Raw genomic sequence first — 21,020 nt, forward strand, 5'->3', positions numbered from 1 at the left:
CTCTTAAAATATTGTATAATTCTACAGTTGTTTATCCACGAGAGTGCCTACACCACGGCATAGTATATTGTACATTATATTATATTCCTCGTTTTCAAATGTCAACACAAAAATTCTCCGTTAGGAAGGCATTGAATGGCTCCTGTGGATCAGGTCATCAGACAAGCAGGTGTTACATCACAAAGTGTGAAAGTGTCATAGCATTACAAAGAAAATCAATTTTCATTTAAAAACCTTTGCATTATTAAAAACAGGGCAGAATACGCTTTGCTTAAGAGGCGGTTAGCCTATGCTCGGGGGGAAGTATATGTTCACATCAAACTATAACGGCTTGTCCATCAAATGGAACATATGTTTTTTAGAAATCGTTCGTGAATCGATTCACGTTTTCTGTTCTGAAGTAAAAATACCCATGCCGCTTTAAGGGGCCGGTCTCTGACTATAAATACAGACGATGAAAATTGAATCAATTCTGCCTTTGGGAATTAAGAGCGGATGTAGTCATTAATCTTCTGAATTGCAGCATTTAATAAGCAGGGTTTTCCAAATGAGATATAGATAGAAATACTACTGAAAGTGGTAAAAATTGCTGTTAGCGGTTTTTGTTGGTAAGAAAAATACAGAACTAAAATACCTACAAAATCTGGGACGTTTGTGGTTACTTCACAGACCGATCCCAGAGTTACATCGCCCCCCTCCCCGAAGCGAAGTCCTGGTAACGAGACAAGGGTTATATATTATTTCCTTGTTCGCCTTCAGCAAATCATTCAACGTCTTCTTCATCCATGTCTTCATTGTCCTCGTCCTCGTCATCTTCATTTGTGGCCGCCTCATATTGTTGGTACTCCGATATCAAATCATTCATGTTGGATTCAGCCTGAAATTTATAGGAATTTGATGATGGGGACGTTCAAACGATAGCAAAAAGGGGCGATGAACGTAGAACTACCACCCTTTCTCCCTGTTCACAAAATGCAGCGAAATATCTCAGACCTAATACTATGATCGTAAAATCAACACTCACAACAAACAACATCGTAGTCGGCGGTCTATTAGGGCCCGTTTACACTTGCAAATTTAGGTGCAATTTTCTTTTTGTGGTAAATGTTAACGAGTAGCTAGTTACGAATTCTCTGATGTATAAGAGCTCTTATTTGAACATTCGTAACTAACTCACTCGTTCACATCTATCAAAAGAAGAAAATCGCAGCAAAAATTGCAAGTGTTAACGGGCCTTTAGATTGCAACAAGGCTATGTGCACGCTGTAATGATTTCGAACGTTTTCATACATGTTTCCACTCCTAAACGGTTGCAAATACTATTAATTCAAGATAGAAGTTAGAGCTAATTTGATATACTGAGTATTTTACCCCTTTGGATCATGTCAACAGGCCGTCAAAACCATTATTGCTATTGATTTTGAAAATGCTCAAAAACGACGCTCTTGTTCGCAAAGCCTGATATTAGGTTGGTCTTTGAGGCGTAAGAATGCAAATGCTCCAGGAAATTACGAAGGGATCGTTTTCCTATCCTCACCTCAGTGAATTCCATTTCATCCATTCCCTCTCCTGTGTACCAATGAAGAAAGGCTTTGCGCCGAAACATAGCCGTAAACTGCTCACCGAGTCTTTTGAACAATTCTTGGATGGCCGTGTTGTTTCCAATGAATGTACCGGACATTTTTAGACCTTTGTTAGGTATATCGCAGACAGCTGTTTTCACATTGTTCGGAATCCATTCGACGAAAAATGAGCTGTTCTTGTTTTGGACGTTCATAATTTGCTCATCGACTTCCTTCATGGACATACGGCCACGATAAACCGTCGCGACGGTGAGGTATCGACCATGACGAGGATCGCAAGCTGCCATCATGTTTTTGGCGTCGAACATTTGCTGGGTGAGCTCAGGCACGGTCAGCGCTTGGTACTGCGAAGATCCGCTGGAAACCAAAGGGGCGAAACCAGGAATGAAGAAATGGAGGCGAGGAAAGGGAACCATGTTGACCGCCAGCTTCCTTAAATCTGCGTTCAACTGGAATGAAGGGGGAGGAAAATTTGGGCTAAAAGTTCAATAACACATTGCTGGATGCATGCAACAATGGCAGTATTTAATAGGGAAACTCGTTTCAAGTATAAAGAATTCGAAGGAATCTAGTTTTACTACGAGACATATCTGCAACTAACAGTACACGTTTTGCTCGGAATGATTAATACGTTTCATCTTTCGAGGCTTGTTGTTGTTCACAAAACTATCATGCACCTATTGTGTCGTAGCCAAGGTTACTGCGGTCAAATGTATACTTGAGAAACATGTAAACTTTGTTCGCCTCATTCAATGCATTTCGAGTACAAAGGCTTCGTAGTTCGTACTCGTTTTTCAGTGTCTCATCTTAATATTCTTGATCTAGGTTTCCTACGGTTGTCGTGTGTTACAATCTGCTTTCATTAAAGATACGAACGTTGATATTTCTAATCATTAACTAGTCATTAATTTTATTGAAACTACTTTACGAAAAAAAGCGATAACGACGTGAAAATGGCTCGGGGAATATTTCATTGTCTTCCAGTGTCCAAAAAGGTGCCAAGTCTAACATAATAATCACCCTTAGCTGCATTGTCCCAACGTAAACATTTCGGTCAGAAAATAGGCTTACATAACATATTTGAATACGTTATATATACCTGGCCTGGATACCGTAAACAGGTGGTGACGCCATTCATTGCCAAGGAAACAAGATGATTCAAGTCCGCATATGTGGGGGTGGTCAATTTTAAGGTCCGAAAGGTGATGTCGTATAGAGCCTCGTTATCGATGAAAAACGTCATATCAGAATTTTCCAATAACTGATGAACCGAAAGCGTCGCGTTGTATGGCTCGACCACAACTTCGGACACCTTGGGCGACGGTACGACGCTAAAGGTTGCCAACATCCGGTCGGGATATTCTTCCCGGATTTTCGACAGCAGTAATGTTCCCATACCGGAGCCTGTACCCCCGCCCAGAGACTGTGTGAGCTGAAAACCCTGAAGACAATCACAGCCTTCAGATTCTTTGCGAATGATATCTACAACATTATCTATCAGTTCAGCGCCCTCCGTATAATGTCCTTTTGCCCAATTATTTCCCGTTCCATTCTGGCCTTGAAAAAAACAATTACAAATGATTAATTTCACAAAATACAACACATTGACTAGCGCGAAGGTTGTAAACACTTTTAATTACGTTAGTAGGAAATCTTCAAGATCTCTGAAAATCTCCGTTGTTTTTCAAAAATACCGTGTAGGTCATGGTAAATTATGCTCCCATTTAAACTACACACGATTTTATGTTCCATACGAATGAAATTGGTAAGGAGAAATTTGGACCATCTACTATTTAGGTAGTTTAACTTAGGCAGCTCAATTTTATCCGTATAGCTCAATTTTTAACATAGCTTAGAATGGTAAGAATGAAATTTGACTGGCTATTGTGCAATAAAAAATTGCATCCGTACCACTAGTTCTTCTGACCTCACAGGCTTCACAACCTCAAGTGTAACCAGTTCTCACTTCTCATTCGGCTATCGTTGAAACTTACCAAAAACAAAATTGTCCGGTTTAAAAACCTGACCGTAAGGTCCAGCTCGTATCGTGTCCAGAGCTCCTGGTTCTAGATCAACTAGGATGCCACGGGGAACATACTTTCCTCCTATAAGGGGAGGGGAAAGCGATTGCATAATTTGCATTAGCATGTAATGTTAAGAACGGTTAGTTCAGGTTGAACTACAGGTTAATGAATAAGAGCCGATAGTTGAAGGGAAGAAGAAATTACCAGTGGCTTCATTGAAATATACGTCTATCCTTTGTAGCTGAAGATCTGAGTCACCGTTGTATGCTCCTGTTGGGTCTATGCCATGCTCCACGCAAATATCCTCCCAAAACTATCAAAATAAATATAATGTGCATGTGAAAATACTTTAGAGTGCTAAAAAGTTGATTTATTAATTCGGTTTTATGATAGGAAACGTCCTAGTCGGAAAATGATTGCAATGATGGCAGTGAATTTTCGGCAAGCTTGCCGCTATTCACTACATCGTTCCCAGATCACCGCTGTCACAGGCGACTCACAGCTTGCATCTGCCTTGATGCCACTGCTTGCCTTGATACACATTGCTGTCATATTTTTTCGATAAAGATCAGCTTCGACTCTCACGTCCACACAGGAACGTGGCTGATCACCAAATGGGTGAAGGCTCGTTCTTCTGTATTCTTAACATTCACTCGCTCTGACTCATTGTGTGAAAATAAACCAAAACAATTAGAGCTCTGTTGGTTTTGAGTATCTCAGGCAAAACGTTACTTTCGCTCTGTCAACACTGTCAACATGCAGTAATGAGGACTAAATGAGCTGAAGCGAATTTCTGTGTCACACCCTATCAACAAGACGGCATTTCAAGGAGTATGCATTTATGATTGTTTCAGACGTTTGTTGTAGAGTAACATGTTATACAGTTTTATCATCTAACCTACTAAAGTTGTTACATATACATTAATCTGTTAATACACCTCGAGATTTTAATATACGGTGTAAAAAATACAAGTAAACAATATTAACGTACGGCGTACGTTATCCAGAAGACTCTGTTTGCTTAAGCACAAAATCAATACAAATCTCAGCTCTGTGAAACTGTACACAAGCACAAATTTGCCACAGACAAGCGACAAGATTTGCCATAGACAAGCACAAGTACGCCCTCTCATTTCACAACATGACCAGACCATATATTCATATGTTTATATTTAATTCGGTCCGCCGGATTGTTCCTTACCTTTGCTCCAATTTGATTACCACATTGCCCTGCCTGCACATGAATAATCTCTCTCATACTGAGTCGAAAATATTCCGTATAAACAAGACTCACAATGTTAAAATCATAATTTTCCCTCTCACAAGTTTGTGAGGCATTGTTCCGTAACGTAACAAGGAGTTCCTTTTAAGTGAACATTTTTGATTCGAGAAGCCGAACCGAAACAGCATGTGGTATTTCCTGTTTATATTGTGGTAAAGTATTCTCACAGATTAGCTGCAAAGATAGCATATTTTTTTCTTCATTAGCAACCGTTTGTGTCTCAATTATGTTTTTTCGCAGGAGAATTTTGATACGCAGCTGTTTTGGCGTTCTATACGTTAGTTTGCATGGCGAATATTCGTACCCATGTGTCTTGGAGTATGACATTTTAATCTCTATCAAGTAGTGACAATGATGCATGTCACTTGCTAACTAAGTTGAAAGCGGTGTCATTTATTTTTTGCTCAAAGAGATAACAGCCCTCGCTCAATATATTTAAGTTTCACTCATGCTACACCCCCACCAAGACTCCGCTTCAGGCAGATATTGCTATGAACTCCCTGAAGCTAAACACAGAGGCGATGTTGTACATAAGGCACGTTACTCAGGCTAAATATTTCTCTTTCAAAGCATGCTCAAAGGAGACAAAAAGATGCCGAAACCGAACGGTGTTAAACACTAGCGAAACATGGACTATGTTTTACGTTTTCTCTTTTACGTTTTTGACGAACATTTCCGCATAATTGCATCGCAAATTGATACAAAAGTGCAACATTTACCTCGGTATTGCCTTGAAATTGGACGGCTTTCTTGTGAAGAGTTCTAATTGATATGCATATTCAGTGAATTCATTTATTTTCCTGTTCATGCCCTGATTCATTCGTTTAGCCACAATAGAACAGCAGCTGTCTGCTGTTTATAAATAGTCAAGCAAAACAAAGGTGTGCTCAAGGAAATTCCAAACTGAATTGCACTAGAAGTAAAATTAAAGTTCTCGAGGAAATTAAGTAATTGTTCCTCAAAAGTATTTCTGTGAAATTGTGAATCCACCTTGCGTTTTCAATGAATTTACAACGCGAGGCTTCGAAGAGACTTCGCACGAAATGGTTGATTAAATACCGAAAGCACGAATGATTATTTAAATTTCCATTCATTTCCGTGTTGCCTTCTAGAAAGACGAAGATGCTATACGTGCAAACTTGTATTGGTGCACTGTGTTCAGCTGCACAAGTTGTTTTCAGCTGACACAGTTCCTGCGTATAAGGTCAATATATACGCATCTGTTGTCTTTGCAAATCTCCGTTTTGATACATGCTTGCTGTCTGTCAATAAGGTCGGATAAAGCAAACAAAAGCGCCGTCTGCGTTGCAGATCATAATACAACTTTTTCATTAGAGACAACCTCTTAACCTCTAAATTATAACGATACCCAGTTTTATTACTTCTATAGACGTAATAGACGCTTCAAATAATAAACTGAAATTGCTACTCCAATGATGTTGTTGACTTCTTAGTTCTTTTAACTTCCATTTTCATCTATTTTTTATATTTTAATTATATTTTGAAAGTATAATTTAGTGCTATGTTTCCAGAACTATGCAATATCTTATCTAAGAGAATCAACTGTGTGTCACGCAAGGCGCACTGACTGAGAAAAGCGGCGATCAAGTGTTAACCTATTTTATATATTGCACGTCATAAATATCTGTGTTTCAATTTATGACTATGGTCTGTAGATGAAATTCTAAACGTTATTTGTAAAATATCGAATATTATGTTACAAATTTTGGCGATAATAGTCTGTAGATTAGATTAGCTAAGAAAGGCCGATTTCGTACAGAAATGAAAGAAGGGATTCTGTAATTGTAAAGCGATATTATAACTTATCAGCGTGTTATTGATGTGAAATGCAAAGGTGAAATGTCGATTCAATCTGATTCAATCATCTTTGTAAAGTCGGGCAATATTTTCTTTTAAGCAAACAATAACTCACAGTTCATTCACTGTGGGTTACATAAAGTATATCGAAATATTTCATCATCGCCTCGCATTCGTTTGCCGCTTTTATTCCAAAATAAATATATCATGAAATTTTAATTGCATCACCGGTAATGAAACGCATGATTGGCTTATTGAGAATCACATGATATGGTGTGGCGATTACCTGTCATTGTGGTTTAGCCACATTTGGCCTGGCCCTAGCTGGCTATTGGTCATTTTGAAATATATAACGTCATAACTAATTATTTATGTTAATTGTCTGAAACGAAAGGCGAAACCCGAAGCTGAAAAGGCTTGCCATTCCTCTATCGCGAAGCATTGTGTTCACATATAGCAGCAATTCTTGAGCCAAAAACTTTTTTAAAATGAGAGAAATCGTTCATCTTCAAGCTGGCCAGTGCGGAAATCAAATCGGAGCGAAGGTAGGCTTCTAATTGCTATTAGAACAAACGGTTAGTCTGTAATTGTAACGAAACGTGCGCTCTATTTTCTAGTTTTGGGAAGTCATTTCCGACGAGCATGGCGTAGATCCGACTGGCACATATCATGGCGATTCAGACCTTCAGTTGGAAAGAATAAACGTTTATTACAACGAAGCGACCGGTAAGAAACGCGTTTGATGTTTAAAACGACAAAAAAATTTCGATTCAATCATTTCAAATTCATTTTTCATGTCCTTGGCAACGCCGACTGCGAGGCTGCTTTGTGAATTTTTGCATGCTTGTTCGTTACATTTTAGGCGGGAAATATGTTCCAAGAGCAGTTTTGGTCGATTTGGAGCCCGGAACGATGGATTCCGTTCGATCAGGACCATTCGGACAGATTTTCAAACCGGACAACTTTATATTTGGTAAGGTTTAAAAGATTTTGTGTTTAATTTCAAGAACGAACAAGCGACGACCTGTTTGTTTGCTGTTACCATGTCGACCCCCTGTTGTCCCTTTCGCTCGTTAATGTTTGTACATTTCTACTTCTCCCTTTTAGGCCAAAGTGGAGCTGGAAATAACTGGGCTAAAGGACATTACACAGAAGGAGCAGAGCTTGTGGATTCTGTTCTTGATGTGGTTAGAAAAGAATCTGAAGGATGTGATTGCCTGCAAGGTTTCCAACTTACACATTCTCTTGGAGGTGGAACTGGCTCCGGAATGGGCACTCTTTTAATTTCGAAAATCCGTGAAGAATATCCCGACAGAATAATGACCACATTCAGTGTGGTACCATCACCTAAAGTTTCCGACACAGTTGTTGAACCATACAACGCCACCCTGTCTGTACATCAACTTGTTGAGAACACAGATGAAACATTCTGTATCGACAATGAAGCTCTCTACGATATCTGTTTCCGAACCCTGAAACTTACCACACCAACATATGGTGACTTGAACCATCTTGTTTCTGCTACCATGAGTGGTATTACAACATGCCTACGATTCCCTGGACAGGTGAGGCTAAATTTTTTGTTTAACTGTACTTGCTTTGCAAAGTAATAGTTGCCAATGCAGTGTTTAAAGCACTGCATAGTAACCAGGACAATTTATTTAGTTCGAACAATCCATTCTCCTTGCAGTTAAATGCAGATTTGCGAAAACTGGCGGTCAACATGGTTCCATTCCCACGTCTTCATTTCTTCATGCCTGGTTTTGCTCCGCTCACCAGCCGTGGTTCATCTCAATACCGTGCACTCACTGTACCAGAACTCACCCAACAGATGTTCGACGCCAAAAACATGATGGCAGCTTGTGATCCTCGTCATGGTCGATACCTCACAGTTGCTGCTATGTTCCGTGGCCGTATGTCCATGAAGGAAGTTGATGAGCAAATGTTAAATGTCCAGAACAAGAACAGCTCCTACTTTGTGGAATGGATTCCAAACAATGTGAAGACTGCTGTCTGTGACATCCCACCACGAGGTTTGAAGATGTCTGGTACCTTTATTGGAAACAGCACAGCCATCCAAGAATTGTTCAAACGAATCAGTGAGCAGTTCACAGCTATGTTCCGGCGCAAAGCCTTCCTTCATTGGTATACTGGTGAGGGTATGGATGAAATGGAATTCACTGAGGTTTGTAAAAAATAGTTTTCCTGTATTTTGATGTAAGATTTTCCCAAAGTATACTGAAAATAAATAATTACTATACATACTAGGCAAAGTTGTACTGATGTACTTTTTCTATATACTCACTCTAACTTTCTTTTGTCTATTAATTTAGGCTGAATCGAACATGAATGATTTGGTTTCTGAATATCAACAATACCAAGAAGCAACAGCTGAGGAAGAAGGAGAATTTGAGGAGGAAGAAGAAGAGGAGGAAGCCTAAATTTAAAAAAAACTTTGAACTCTAACTTTCACTTCTAAAACATTTTATAAACTTGCTGAGTGTTTGTGTTGATTGTAAAACAATGCTTTGTTGAGCAGTTAAAAACAAATATAATTTTGCAAACTAGTAATCGATTTTAGTGGCACATTATATCCAGTAGTCTTTGCAATCCATATAATATAGTTGAACAAAAAACAGGAAGAGAAGTTTGTTTTACTTCGTTGTAACCCTTTTACAGTGTAGTATTAGGGATCAAGATTTTTTGTCAACAAAAAGCCCACAATTCAAAGAAACCTTACCACTGTGTTTTTGCGGTATATATGCGCCTCTTAAGCCCTTATCTCATTGAGTACACATTTTTTTATATCTGCAAAACACTCTAGTCGAGAGAGGTTGCTTCAACACAAATTTATTCTTGACAAATCTCTGTTTTTAAACGATATGCATTATAATTTATAAATTGTTTTCCCCCTTTGCAAAATTTCTAATTTCAAAAAAACTTGTTCAAACAAGTTAATCACAAATTGTTTCCTGATTGGTCAATTTTGAACCAGCCCTGTCAACTAACCAATCAGCATTCACTTAGATGACGAATACAAACGCCTGATTGCGAATACAGTTTTAACAGTTTTTTACTTGTGAAAGTTTTGAGGCGTAGCAAGTACTTTTGCTTCGTGTTAGATTTAGTTATCTAAAAGTAAGTTTTTAGCGTTAAAAATGAGAGAAATTGTGCACATACAAGCTGGACAATGTGGGAACCAAATAGGCGCGAAGGTAAAACAATAATAGAACGACATTAAAAAGAAAAAATCATTCAAAAAATGGCGGCGCTGTTTTTATTTTTCAAGCATCTTTTGCTTTTTGCTTTCAATAGTTCTGGGAAGTTATATCAGATGAGCATGGTATTGATCCCACAGGAACCTACCACGGAGATTCAGACCTACAATTGGAAAGAATCAACGTGTATTACAACGAAGCGACTGGTATGCCGCAGCGTCATTTACGAATATATTTCGGAAATAAAACTGCAATGTCGGCCATGTTTTTTATTTGAATTTTTTTTAAATTGCTTTCTTTTTCAGGTGGGGAAAATATGTTCCTCGTGCTGTTTGGTGATTTAGAACCGGGAACAATGGATTCTGTTCGCTCAGGGCCGTTTGGTCAAATCTTTAGACCTGATAACTTCGTTTTTGGTAAAGTATATTCAATATTCCTTTACCTTTAAAACTTTTGCTATGAAAAGCAAGGGAGTGGACATATGCGAGGACATATGATTCGTCAATCGTCATGTTATTTTTCATAGATTGCAGAACACAACAAAATTACTTCCCCTTCTAGTTCACTACAATAGTACTACTATTTGATCGAGTTCTGCGTTGTATTTGAAAAGCTCAAAACCATCTAAAATGTTGCACAATTTTAGGCCAAAGTGGAGCTGGAAATAACTGGGCTAAGGGACATTATACCGAGGGTGCAGAATTAGTTGACTCAGTTTTGGATGTGGTGCGCAAGGAGTCGGAAAGCTGTGATTGTCTGCAAGGTTTTCAATTGACACATTCTCTCGGAGGTGGAACAGGATCTGGAATGGGCACTTTACTTATTTCCAAAATTCGTGAAGAATATCCAGACAGAATCATGACTACTTTCAGCGTGGTACCATCCCCCAAAGTGTCTGATACCGTTGTTGAACCATACAACGCCACCCTTTCGGTTCATCAGCTGGTCGAAAACACTGATGAGACATTCTGCATCGACAACGAGGCACTGTATGATATCTGTTTCCGTACTCTGAAGTTAACCACTCCGACCTATGGTGACTTGAATCATTTGGTATCCGCTACCATGAGTGGTGTTACCACCTGCTTGCGATTCCCAGGACAGGTACGTGTATTAGAATGCAGAGATTTTAATGAATCAACTAGGTTACATTAGCTTTCAAGTGATTGACAGCAAAAATGTTACGATAGGGTGGATTTCCTAATTTCAAATGTATTTTTTCATAACAGCTGAACGCGGACTTGCGTAAATTGGCAGTGAACATGGTACCGTTTCCGCGACTTCATTTCTTCATGCCAGGCTTTGCACCACTCACAAGCCGTGGCTCACAGCAATACCGTTCGCTTACCGTACCGGAACTCACCCAGCAAATGTTCGACGCCAAAAACATGATGGCAGCTTGCGATCCTCGTCATGGTCGATATCTCACCGTTGCTGCAATGTTCCGTGGCCGTATGTCCATGAAGGAAGTCGATGAGCAAATGCTGAACGTCCAAAACAAGAACAGCTCCTATTTCGTGGAATGGATTCCAAACAACGTGAAGACTGCTGTATGCGATATCCCACCACGAGGTTTGAAGATGTCGGCTACTTTCATCGGAAACAGCACAGCCATCCAAGAGCTGTTCAAGCGTATAAGCGAGCAATTTACAGCTATGTTCCGTCGCAAAGCATTCTTGCATTGGTACACGGGAGAAGGCATGGATGAAATGGAATTCACTGAGGTAAATTTGTTTTGAGTGGAGGATTCTTAAGTGTTTTCGTACATTTTCTATTTTGGGTAGCAGGGCAATGATATAGAAACCAGGGCTAAAGTCTTGTTTTCCTAGGCGGAATCCAACATGAATGACTTGGTTTCGGAATACCAGCAATACCAAGACGCCACAGCCGAAGAAGAAGGAGAATTCGATGAAGAAGAAGGTGAAGAAGAAGCGGCCTGAGTTTGGAACAATTTGACTGAAACGGAATTTTTGTACGGATTAAGAAAATAAAGCATATGAAATGAACTTGCGTTCTTGTTTGATGATTTCCCTAGCAAAGTACAACGCATCGTGGCCAATGGTCATTGAACGAACTCAATGACCATAGGCTTTGTTGGATGATCGATTGATTGGTCTAGTTTTTGGCTTTTCTGCAACACCGTTTTAGGGTGGTTTGGTCTGTTAGGTTTCAGTCCTCCCAGATGTTGCGCGCGAAAAAATGGCGGGAAATTAAGAATTTAATATTTACAAGGACAAGGACTAATATCTGAATGTATATCACAATGACCAAATGAACAAATCGTGTTTATATATTTTCCATATTTTTGTTAAAAAGCTAAACCTTAAAAAACATTATTACATGCGATAAATAGAGTCTTTCAGAAATTAAGGATAAAGAAAAAATGCTTGGAGAAAGTACGTTGTGTCAACTTGTGTGTGATTCTATTTGTCACAGTATTACGAATTTAAATTCTGTATGTCCTAAATTTACTACGATGTTTGTAATACTCTGTTTTAAGAAACAATAGACGAGCTGCAATGCTTGAAGAGAGAGCTGAAAGCTTGGGAAAGCATGTTTGAGCGTAAACATGCTAGAAAACCAAATAAGGTAAGAATTATTTCAGTTAAAATGTACATTATTATTATATTTGAAATATATTCATGTTTACATCAATATTACAACTTGCTAGGATGATGTGAATAATGCCTCAGAAGAAATCAGAGGTAAGAAAATATAAAAAAACTTGGAAAGGCTGTCTACATTTAGTAATAATGCTTCCCCATGCAAATTTTAATCAATATTTAGTGTCTATTTACTAAAGATACATCAAGTTTCCTTCTTCATGCCATTTGCAAAGACTCTAGTCCTGCATAAGAGTATATGCTATTAGTTCATACTGCCTTTTCGATCAGTGGTATTAGAAAAATACAACGTTTAGATGATAGAAATATTTGATAGGTGTTTTTCTTATCTTATAGAAACCTATATGAAATATAACCAACTGAAAAGGGGTACCATTGATACAAAGAAAACACTTGTTAAACTAAAGGAAAAGGTAAAGATTTTAAGTTGGAAATAGTGCTGACAATATTAGCTTGGTGTAAAGTAAGGGTTTGAATTTAGTTCCAAAATTAGGATACGTGTTATGTTTTGATTGAATTTTGTGATTAGGTTTTATTTAGAATTTAGTTTGGGCCCTGTATAAAATATATGGCTTGCCCAAATCTCCCTTATAATAAACCACCACACTAGTTTGACCAATATCTTTGCATTGGAAATAGATTAAACCATGAATATATAAGTGCCAGCATTTTGGGTTTCAATTTAATTATTTTGATTCACTGATCTGACCACTCAGACTGTTATCATAAAGTGGCAAAAGATTAATGTTGAGATGTTTTGCAAAATTTAGGAAGATGTTGAGGATGAGATATTTGGGAAAAGTCTTAACAAAAGTAGCACCCCTGTGTCAGCAGAGAAATCTGTTAGGCTTAAAAAGATATCACCTAGTGACTATAAACCAATAAAATTATGTCATGGTCAAAGAAAAGCTAAGTCATCACCCAAGTCATTATTACCCAACAAAATAAAAACAGATTTCATGGAAAGTAATGTTGAAGAAGTCAAGCTGATTTATACACCAACAAGAAAGGTCGATAGCACAACAGATGATCTTGGTTTTGATATCTCAACTAGTGCAAAGTAAGTGCATTTTCTTGACTTCTACATTATTGAAAAATTTACCATTTTCTAATGCACCAATTTTTTCTGCTGATCTCAGGAACAATTTTTTCAACAAGCCCGGAATGATGTTGGGAAAGACTGCCCTTGCGAAGCGTATGAAACGACGGTCAGCTCTAACCAGCGATTGGCTAGAAAATAGCCAATTAGGATTAGCTGATGACAGTCCGAATGAACCCAAGCCAGCTCTGAATCAGAACAATTTTGATGAATGTGATACCTTTGAAAATGGAAGCACTTTAAAAAGCGACCTTATTGGTGAATTTGGAGATGGTAATTGTACAGGTCCCAATGGGTTGAATGATGGGAAAATTACCACCCAAAATATTGATTCCATGTCAGATACCAAAAACACCATTGAACAAACCAAGACTTCTCTGGATAGAACTTCAAATGAATGGAAAAATTTGAAAAGTGGTATATCAAATGAAGTGATATTGGAAACCAACGGTAATACGGATTCATCATTTGGTTGCGACACTTGTTTGATTCCTGGTGGCACAAAAACGGGAAAGTCTTCGAGCATAAATAGTTTCACCACCATTTCTTCATCTAACAAAAATACCGATTCTTCATCAATGGTTGAAACTTCCCGATCATCAAAAACCGATGATAATGCTGCACTACCTTCGAATATTGCCAATAATACCGATTTTCCGTCAAAAGGGCAACTTTTTAAATTACAAACTATGAAACGAAAAAGAGTTAATGCGACGGAGGAAGTTTCAGCGAAAGAAAATCTGGAACCCTCTACAGGAGATGACTTGCAGGTGAAGCTATCAAAGAAGAGGAAAATATCTGATGATTTAAACAAAGAAGGAGACTTGGAAGAGGTCGGAGATTTGGAAGGAAACGATGAAATAAGTGGACAGAGTGAGGATGAACAATCACAGACGAGTAACGCCGACCAGAGAAGCGGTTCAAAGAGGTAAGCTTGTCTGGTGTGCTTCACACAATAGAGTGTTGGCGATTTTATTGCGGTCATCCAAACTCTCGCTTATCAATGCTATCCGATAGGTAACTATTTGGCACGCCTGAATCGTATTAGGTTTACACAATGTTTAAAGAGAGGATTACCTCACAATATACCTCAAAAAGGAGATCACATAGTTACAGTTGACAAAACTAAGAAATTTGTTGAGAAAATAGTTCGACTCGATTACAATAAGAATATACCATTAAATTACATTTAATAAACATTCGTTCTAAAATGTAAAATTATTTCTTATTTCCAAAGAGTTTCAGTGCTTACTTAGAAATATCTCAGAACTCGCTCACTGCTTACAGCGTTGGATTTTACTTTGTAAAATTTGTAATGTCCGCACGTATGAGAATTTGACATTTCAACTACGGCTCTGAACGACTTTCATGTATACAGTGAAATGAATTACGAATACTATTCGTTGTAAATAGATCGTCCGGGTTGGTGAGCGAAAACTTTCGTGCGCTAAACTTGAAAGTTCGACGATTCAGTCGTCGTGGTCAGGGTACAAATTACGGCGCTTACAAACGCAAGATGTGGAAACAGAAACAACAGGCAAATGAAAAAGCGGATAACAAGAAAGCGTATTGGAAGAAAAACACGAGCAATGGCGGTGGAAATAAGAGACGTATAAGCAGCACAACAACTACGACGTGTTTCAAATGTGGGGAAGATGGACATTGGGCCAAGGATTGCCCTAGGAACAAGCCAGTGAGAGCTCCAATTCCCGCCGAAAAGTAAGTTATTAGTTATATATGATGTCATTGTTTGAACACCATGTTACATTTAACTGCAACTGATGGCAATGCGATTTCCTATAACACAGCGTTTTCGATTTGGTCTCAAATATTGTCATATTGATCCCATTAATCGTTTCCTCTCCTAACAAACACTCTATGATCTACAAAAGAATTCTATTTTGTTTCGCCTGTATTGTCGCTCTCCTAAAAAATTTTTGAACGAAGAATATCGCCAAAGTAGAATTATATAACCACGCTGGAAATTTGCCAGTACAAAAAATCCATTACAAGTTGCAGCAGGATGACGCGATATGGCGTAAGCAAACAGCGAAATTTGGCGCGAAAATGAAGAATCTCGTAGTCCCATTTCTAGTCACTGTACCCTATATGGTTTGTCATGTTTAGTTGGTCCGAACCAGTGAAAGCTCCGGCAGATTTGGAGATCGCTGATGAACAATGGGAAGCTACAGAAGAGAAATTGAAATGCTTGGTCTCAGATCGTTTACCACGTGCTCATGACACACCTGGTCAAGCTCCTCCAGCGATTGAGCCTCTTTACCAACCCGAGAATGGCCAACCCATCGGTGGGTATTCCTTGGTTTGTGGTTTGATCATGGGAGAAGCATTTTCTTTCCATCACTTCTACCACTGTTTCACATCTATGCTACAAAATTTTTAGAATTCTTTCCTTTTTTACTCGAGAAAGGCACTTTTAAACGAATAGGCGAACAACCTCGTACCCAGGGTCTTTTCTTTGTGCTCACTCTGGGAGGAACACCTGCTGAATGAGTACAGAGAAAAGACCCTGGGTACGAGGTTGATAGGTGAAAAGGCCCTCAGACCTGACTTTTTTTCAACAGGCACACCCCAGGAAGTGTATAAAGCACTGAATAAATTGGGATTTGATACATTTCGTTGTGGGCAGGAGGAAGCGATCATGCAGATCTTATGCGGTAGTACAAATATAACAACACTACATCTATTTTCAGTTTTGTTTTACCACTGGGCTCCTGGCAATCACTTACAACGTCCTATTTTAACCTCTTTAATTTGAACGCCTGTGCTCTTTACAGGCTTGTCATCATTGGTTGTGCTCTCAACTGGAGCTGGAAAGTCATTGTGCTATCAGTTACCTGCCTATATGTACAGCAGGCGTTCTCCTTGCATTACGCTAGTCATATCACCACTTGTCTCTCTAATGGAGGATCAGGTAAACGAAGACTATACTAGCGCACTCCCTTCACCTTCAATAATAACATTGCAACCTGTAATAATTTCGGCGTTCACTAGTGGCCTTTTAATGCATTCTTAGTTCCTTTTCTGAACAGATTTTCCCTTTTCATTTGTTTTCCCGTTTACCTACTGTACGTACTCTAGGTGGTTGGTCTTCCATTTGGTCTGCACGGGGTCAGCCTAAACACGAATATGACAAAACCGCAACGTCTAAAAGCTGTCGATCAAATCTGTTCCGGCAAAGTAGCTGTGGTTTTGGTTTCCCCCGAGGCTCTGGTAGGAGGGAGTTCTGCTGTGGGGTGTCTACCTCACCCCAGCAAGTTGCCACCGATAGCGTTTGCCTGTATAGACGAAGCTCATTGTGTCTCTGAGTGGTCGCATAACTTCAGGCCATCGTATCTTCGGGTTTGCAAGGTTTGTTTGCACGCATAATTTATTTTTGTTTTGTGGTTCATCATTATCATCAATACTATCAATATAATCATCCTCATAGTTATCACCGATGATTACCAATTATCAATTACCAATTTATCATCAACATCATCGATGTTGTCAGTTGCGATCGTCATCGGTTACCCAATCCACCATGATCAATATTTATCATCAATAATCAATTGATGATATGACATCAATGATCATCGCTATCATCATGGTGGTAATGATCATGTCGTTTATATCCGGTGTTTCTTTCGTATAGGTTTTACGTGAACGGTTTGGTGTGCGATGTTTCCTGGGACTGACTGCCACTGCTACTAGATCAACGGCGTTATCGGTATGTGAGCACCTGGGGATCGTTCACCGACCGGAGGCCATCGTCCGTGGGGCAACAATACCCGAAAATCTCAATTTATCCGTCTCTTGTGATTTAAACAAGGATAGGGTAAGTTTAAAGTAGATTTTGTAGTAGGCTAGTAGCCCACGTTTCAACACTGCCTGTGTGATGATTTTACCACTATGAATAAAGAAAAACAACACTTGTTCGAGAGGACAATAGAAGCTAAGTGGGATATCAATAGGGATTTTCATCTTTTAAACTAGGCTATCCTTGAACTGCTACAAGGCTCGCGATTCAGTGGCTGTGATTCTATCATTATTTACTGCACCCGTCGAGAACAGACCGAGCGACTGGCGACCTACCTCAGGACTTGTCTTCAGAAGAATCCGATGAACACAAGCAGTTGCATCACGGATCAAAATGAAGGTGATGATGAGATAGAAAAAGAAGACAAGAAGAAACGGGGAAGGAAAAGGTATTTGGGGCTTTGCACAAACTTGATATTCACTAAACTCCTGTGAAACTTAAGAGTAGTGTCGCAGCTCCTCGCAAGAATGATTTTCATTGGCTGAACTTTACAATACATTTCTGTTTCGACCAGTAGCATAGCTTCGTTCTTTAAAAAGCAGAGAAAAGCATTATCCAGTTGGACGAAAGCTTTCGAGAGCTGCGACATGTCCCAAACTTAAAACTTAAGACTCAAAGTCAGACATTGCTCTAACATGAGTATTAGAAACGTCTCACGACACTCCTTCGACATTATAGAAAGTCCGAAGCAGCAAAATCAAAATCCGGTAAGAAGTCGATAGCTTGGCATGCCGAATGCTACCATGCCGGCCTCTCCGGTGCACAGAGAAAGAAAGTGCAGAAGAAATTCATGGCTGGCGAGCTGCGTATCGTTGTTGCGACCGTCGCATTTGGCATGGGATTGGACAAAGCCGATGTTCGTGCTGTTATTCATTATAATATGCCTAAAAGTTTTGAAAGCTATGTTCAAGAAATTGGACGCGCTGGAAGAGATGGTTTACCTTCCCATTGTCACGTTTTTATTGATCCAGAGGTATGTATTTTTTTCGTCTTAATCTATATGAATAGTATTCTGAATACAGAAGAGATTGCAGGTTGAGAATACAATACGTTACTCAATGCAAAACGTGGGTAGAAACTGTAAATTTTTTGAGTATTTTATTTTAAATTCATCTTCAGAATCAGGCCCTTTTTGTAGGTCTATTCCGTATAATTGCATTAGTTCAATTTTTCTTTTTCAACAAAACCTCTTTCAATGATCACTTTTCTCCACTGGACCCTCTGACTTGACCAACCGGTTACTGCGTCTCACCAGTTGCACGCTTATTTTCCAGTTAACATACGCACCCTTGTTAGTTGTAATTAGTTTGAATGACAGGAGTTGACTGGTCCATCGTCCATCAGGGCAATGCCTATGGTCCCCAAGCAGTGTAAGGGCCTATTCAGCGATACACAAGAAAATAGTTAGGGCCGAAATTTTCATCTTGCCTGAGGAGCCGAAACATAGCCAGTCCTTCCCAGCTCATTAGGTTTCACCGATTAAATACTTCACAGGGCAAAGACGTTCGTGAGCTCCGCCGACACGCGCATGCCAGTACAGTTGACAGGAATACGATCAAGAAACTTGTGCATCAGATATTTCCCACATGCGACTGCAAAACACTGCATGCTAACATGAAAAAAAAGCGTGACAATGAACTTAGTCAGCTCAGGGAATCAGCTGCAGGTGGCTGCAGGTCGAACAGCGTTCCAGATCAAATTTCTGATTGGTTCGATGGTGACGATGGCGACATCGTTGATCACGTGATCGAGTTCGAGAGTCAGAGCCGCAAGGGACTAGGAGCGAGTGGCGAAGATATTGTAGAGGATGGTATGGGAGACATTATCCCCCAAACAGACGCCAATTCCAGACAGAATGCGGCTGATGTTGATAGCACTAATAGTAATGATAAAGGCAAAATTGTTGCCCCGGAGAATGACGTCACGATTGATAATGACATCACGGAAGGTAATGACGTGACAAACAATATTGTTGCTGATCATGCTAACGACGGCAGGTCCGAGGTTATGGACTCTCAGACGGAAGAAAGCCATGACAATTCAAACCGTGTTTGTGGTGGCCACGAAGTGGCAATACCGATTGCAAAGGCCGTGGAACAACTGGACATGAAGGAAGAAGCCATTGAAACCCAACTATGTTACCTCGAGTTACATGCAAAACGTTGGGCTCGGCTTCTGAAATCCGTTCGCTCCACGTGTACGCTAAAGTTCTACGGCGGTCCCGCCCATTTACATTACGTCGCCCAACGGGTTCCCATAGTAACCGCTGCGGTGGCGTACGTCCGCAAGCGTGGAGAGTTTAAGCGCAACACGAGCAGTTTGACTTTCCCGGTTGTGGAAATCGTCGACGGGATGGGCTGGGATTTGGAACCGGTCAGACGGGAATTGTACGGCCTGCAATGGAACGAGGGCTTGAGGCTAGCTGGGGAAACTGGTTTGTCGAGCGGTCATTCCGGTATCATTGTCGAGTTTACTGATCTGGCGTTCCATCTTCAAGCACCTGGGGATTTAACGGGCGAGGAGAGAGATGAGGTGAGTTTTTTAAAGCATTTGTGTGAAGGCTTTATTTGAACCTCATAACTTATTCACTCCTTCAAAAGTAGAAAATCCCTCCAAAAATTGCAAGTGTAAAGAAGCCTTTAGTCTGAGAAATACAACTATGTTTTGGGGAATTGCCTTTTCCAAGTTTTTTTTAACTGCGGTACCCACAAAATCTGCTTCTTCCAAATAGGTTTGTGATTTTCTTGAAGATCGCATCATGGCACAAGAACGAAGCCAGTTGGCTCAGCTTTATAATGTGTGGTCAACATTTAATGCGAGAGCCCATCCGAACTGCTGGGAAAGCGCGGAGGAATGCGACAAAGATGTGGACAGTGTCTTAAAATCCATCATAAAAGCGTACTTTGAGAGCAAAAACGACGCCACGAAATTGCAGCTGGAAGCACTCTCCACAGCCCGGAAAAACTCGGAGTTCCTCCAGAGCGTTATCCCGACCGAAGAGCCTGTTAACTGGGACGCAGTCTCACGTGATGTACGTTCGTTTATCACGAGTCATGGCGATCTGGAGCTTTCTGGCCGTGCTATCGCACGCGTCTTTCACGGCATTGATAGTCCATGTTTTCCAGCGTCAGTTTGGGGCAGAGAGCGAAGATACTGGAGACGACATCTCGACGTGGACTTTAACTTACTACGTAAGTGTGCCACGAAAGAATTGGTGAAATTTAGGTAGTGCATGAGTATATCCATTCGCAAGTTCAATATTCAGCATGGTTGCATCATAGCCTTACCTGCAAACGGGCATATCCTGGAACGAGGCTGCACCACGGATATATTTGGTTGGGTATAATGTGCATATGTATTATAAAAATAAGGGAATATGAAATCAGCTTTAGCATTCGTTAAGCTACTTCGAGTTCTGTACAGCCAATTTTTCTACAAGCTAATTTTTGCAAAAATTGGGGTTTAACTACCTCCAACCCAACGAAAACTTGCAAGGCAATTATGCAATTGATCAGATCACACTGAATTTGTTTCGTTTTAAACCATTTGCGTTGC

At 39.8% G+C, this 21,020-nt stretch overlaps 4 protein-coding genes across 4 annotated transcripts; 3 read left to right on the forward strand and 1 right to left on the reverse strand.

Moving 5' to 3' along the window:
- Positions 1-580: 580 nt before the first annotated feature.
- On the reverse strand, positions 581-5,055 carry LOC114517266 (tubulin beta chain-like). Its single transcript, XM_028536938.1, has 6 exons — positions 4,809-5,055; positions 3,812-3,920; positions 3,578-3,688; positions 2,683-3,140; positions 1,538-2,032; positions 581-877 (listed from the first exon to the last, which is right to left on the reverse strand). The coding sequence occupies exons 1-6, from the start codon at positions 4,863-4,865 to the stop codon at positions 764-766; spliced, it is 1,344 nt and encodes a 447-aa protein (XP_028392739.1). The 5' UTR covers positions 4,866-5,055; the 3' UTR covers positions 581-763.
- A 2,064-nt stretch (positions 5,056-7,119) lies between these two features.
- Positions 7,120-9,298, forward strand: LOC114517036 (tubulin beta-4B chain). The gene is made up of 6 exons (XM_028536677.1): positions 7,120-7,252; positions 7,325-7,433; positions 7,570-7,680; positions 7,815-8,272; positions 8,398-8,892; positions 9,041-9,298. Exons 1-6 carry the CDS (start codon positions 7,196-7,198, stop codon positions 9,146-9,148), a joined length of 1,338 nt encoding a protein of 445 aa, XP_028392478.1. The 5' UTR covers positions 7,120-7,195; the 3' UTR covers positions 9,149-9,298.
- A 549-nt stretch (positions 9,299-9,847) lies between these two features.
- Positions 9,848-11,865, forward strand: LOC114516991 (tubulin beta chain). Its single transcript, XM_028536623.1, has 6 exons — positions 9,848-9,922; positions 10,023-10,131; positions 10,231-10,341; positions 10,572-11,029; positions 11,155-11,649; positions 11,755-11,865. The coding sequence occupies exons 1-6, from the start codon at positions 9,866-9,868 to the stop codon at positions 11,863-11,865; spliced, it is 1,341 nt and encodes a 446-aa protein (XP_028392424.1). The 5' UTR covers positions 9,848-9,865.
- A 300-nt stretch (positions 11,866-12,165) lies between these two features.
- Positions 12,166-20,993, forward strand: LOC114516988 (ATP-dependent DNA helicase Q4-like). The gene is made up of 16 exons (XM_028536619.1): positions 12,166-12,321; positions 12,426-12,514; positions 12,597-12,630; positions 12,886-12,962; positions 13,320-13,609; positions 13,689-14,576; positions 15,062-15,367; positions 15,776-15,954; positions 16,231-16,323; positions 16,444-16,580; positions 16,748-17,017; positions 17,301-17,483; positions 17,642-17,853; positions 18,144-18,438; positions 18,960-19,997; positions 20,197-20,993. Exons 1-16 carry the CDS (start codon positions 12,309-12,311, stop codon positions 20,692-20,694), a joined length of 4,602 nt encoding a protein of 1,533 aa, XP_028392420.1. The 5' UTR covers positions 12,166-12,308; the 3' UTR covers positions 20,695-20,993.
- Positions 20,994-21,020: the final 27 nt, after the last annotated feature.

The sequence above is a fragment of the Dendronephthya gigantea genome, unplaced genomic scaffold (assembly GCF_004324835.1).
Source record: "Dendronephthya gigantea isolate DGI-Jeju-01 unplaced genomic scaffold, DenGig_1.0 000007F, whole genome shotgun sequence".
In the NCBI taxonomy this organism is placed as follows: Eukaryota; Metazoa; Cnidaria; class Anthozoa; order Malacalcyonacea; family Nephtheidae; genus Dendronephthya; species Dendronephthya gigantea.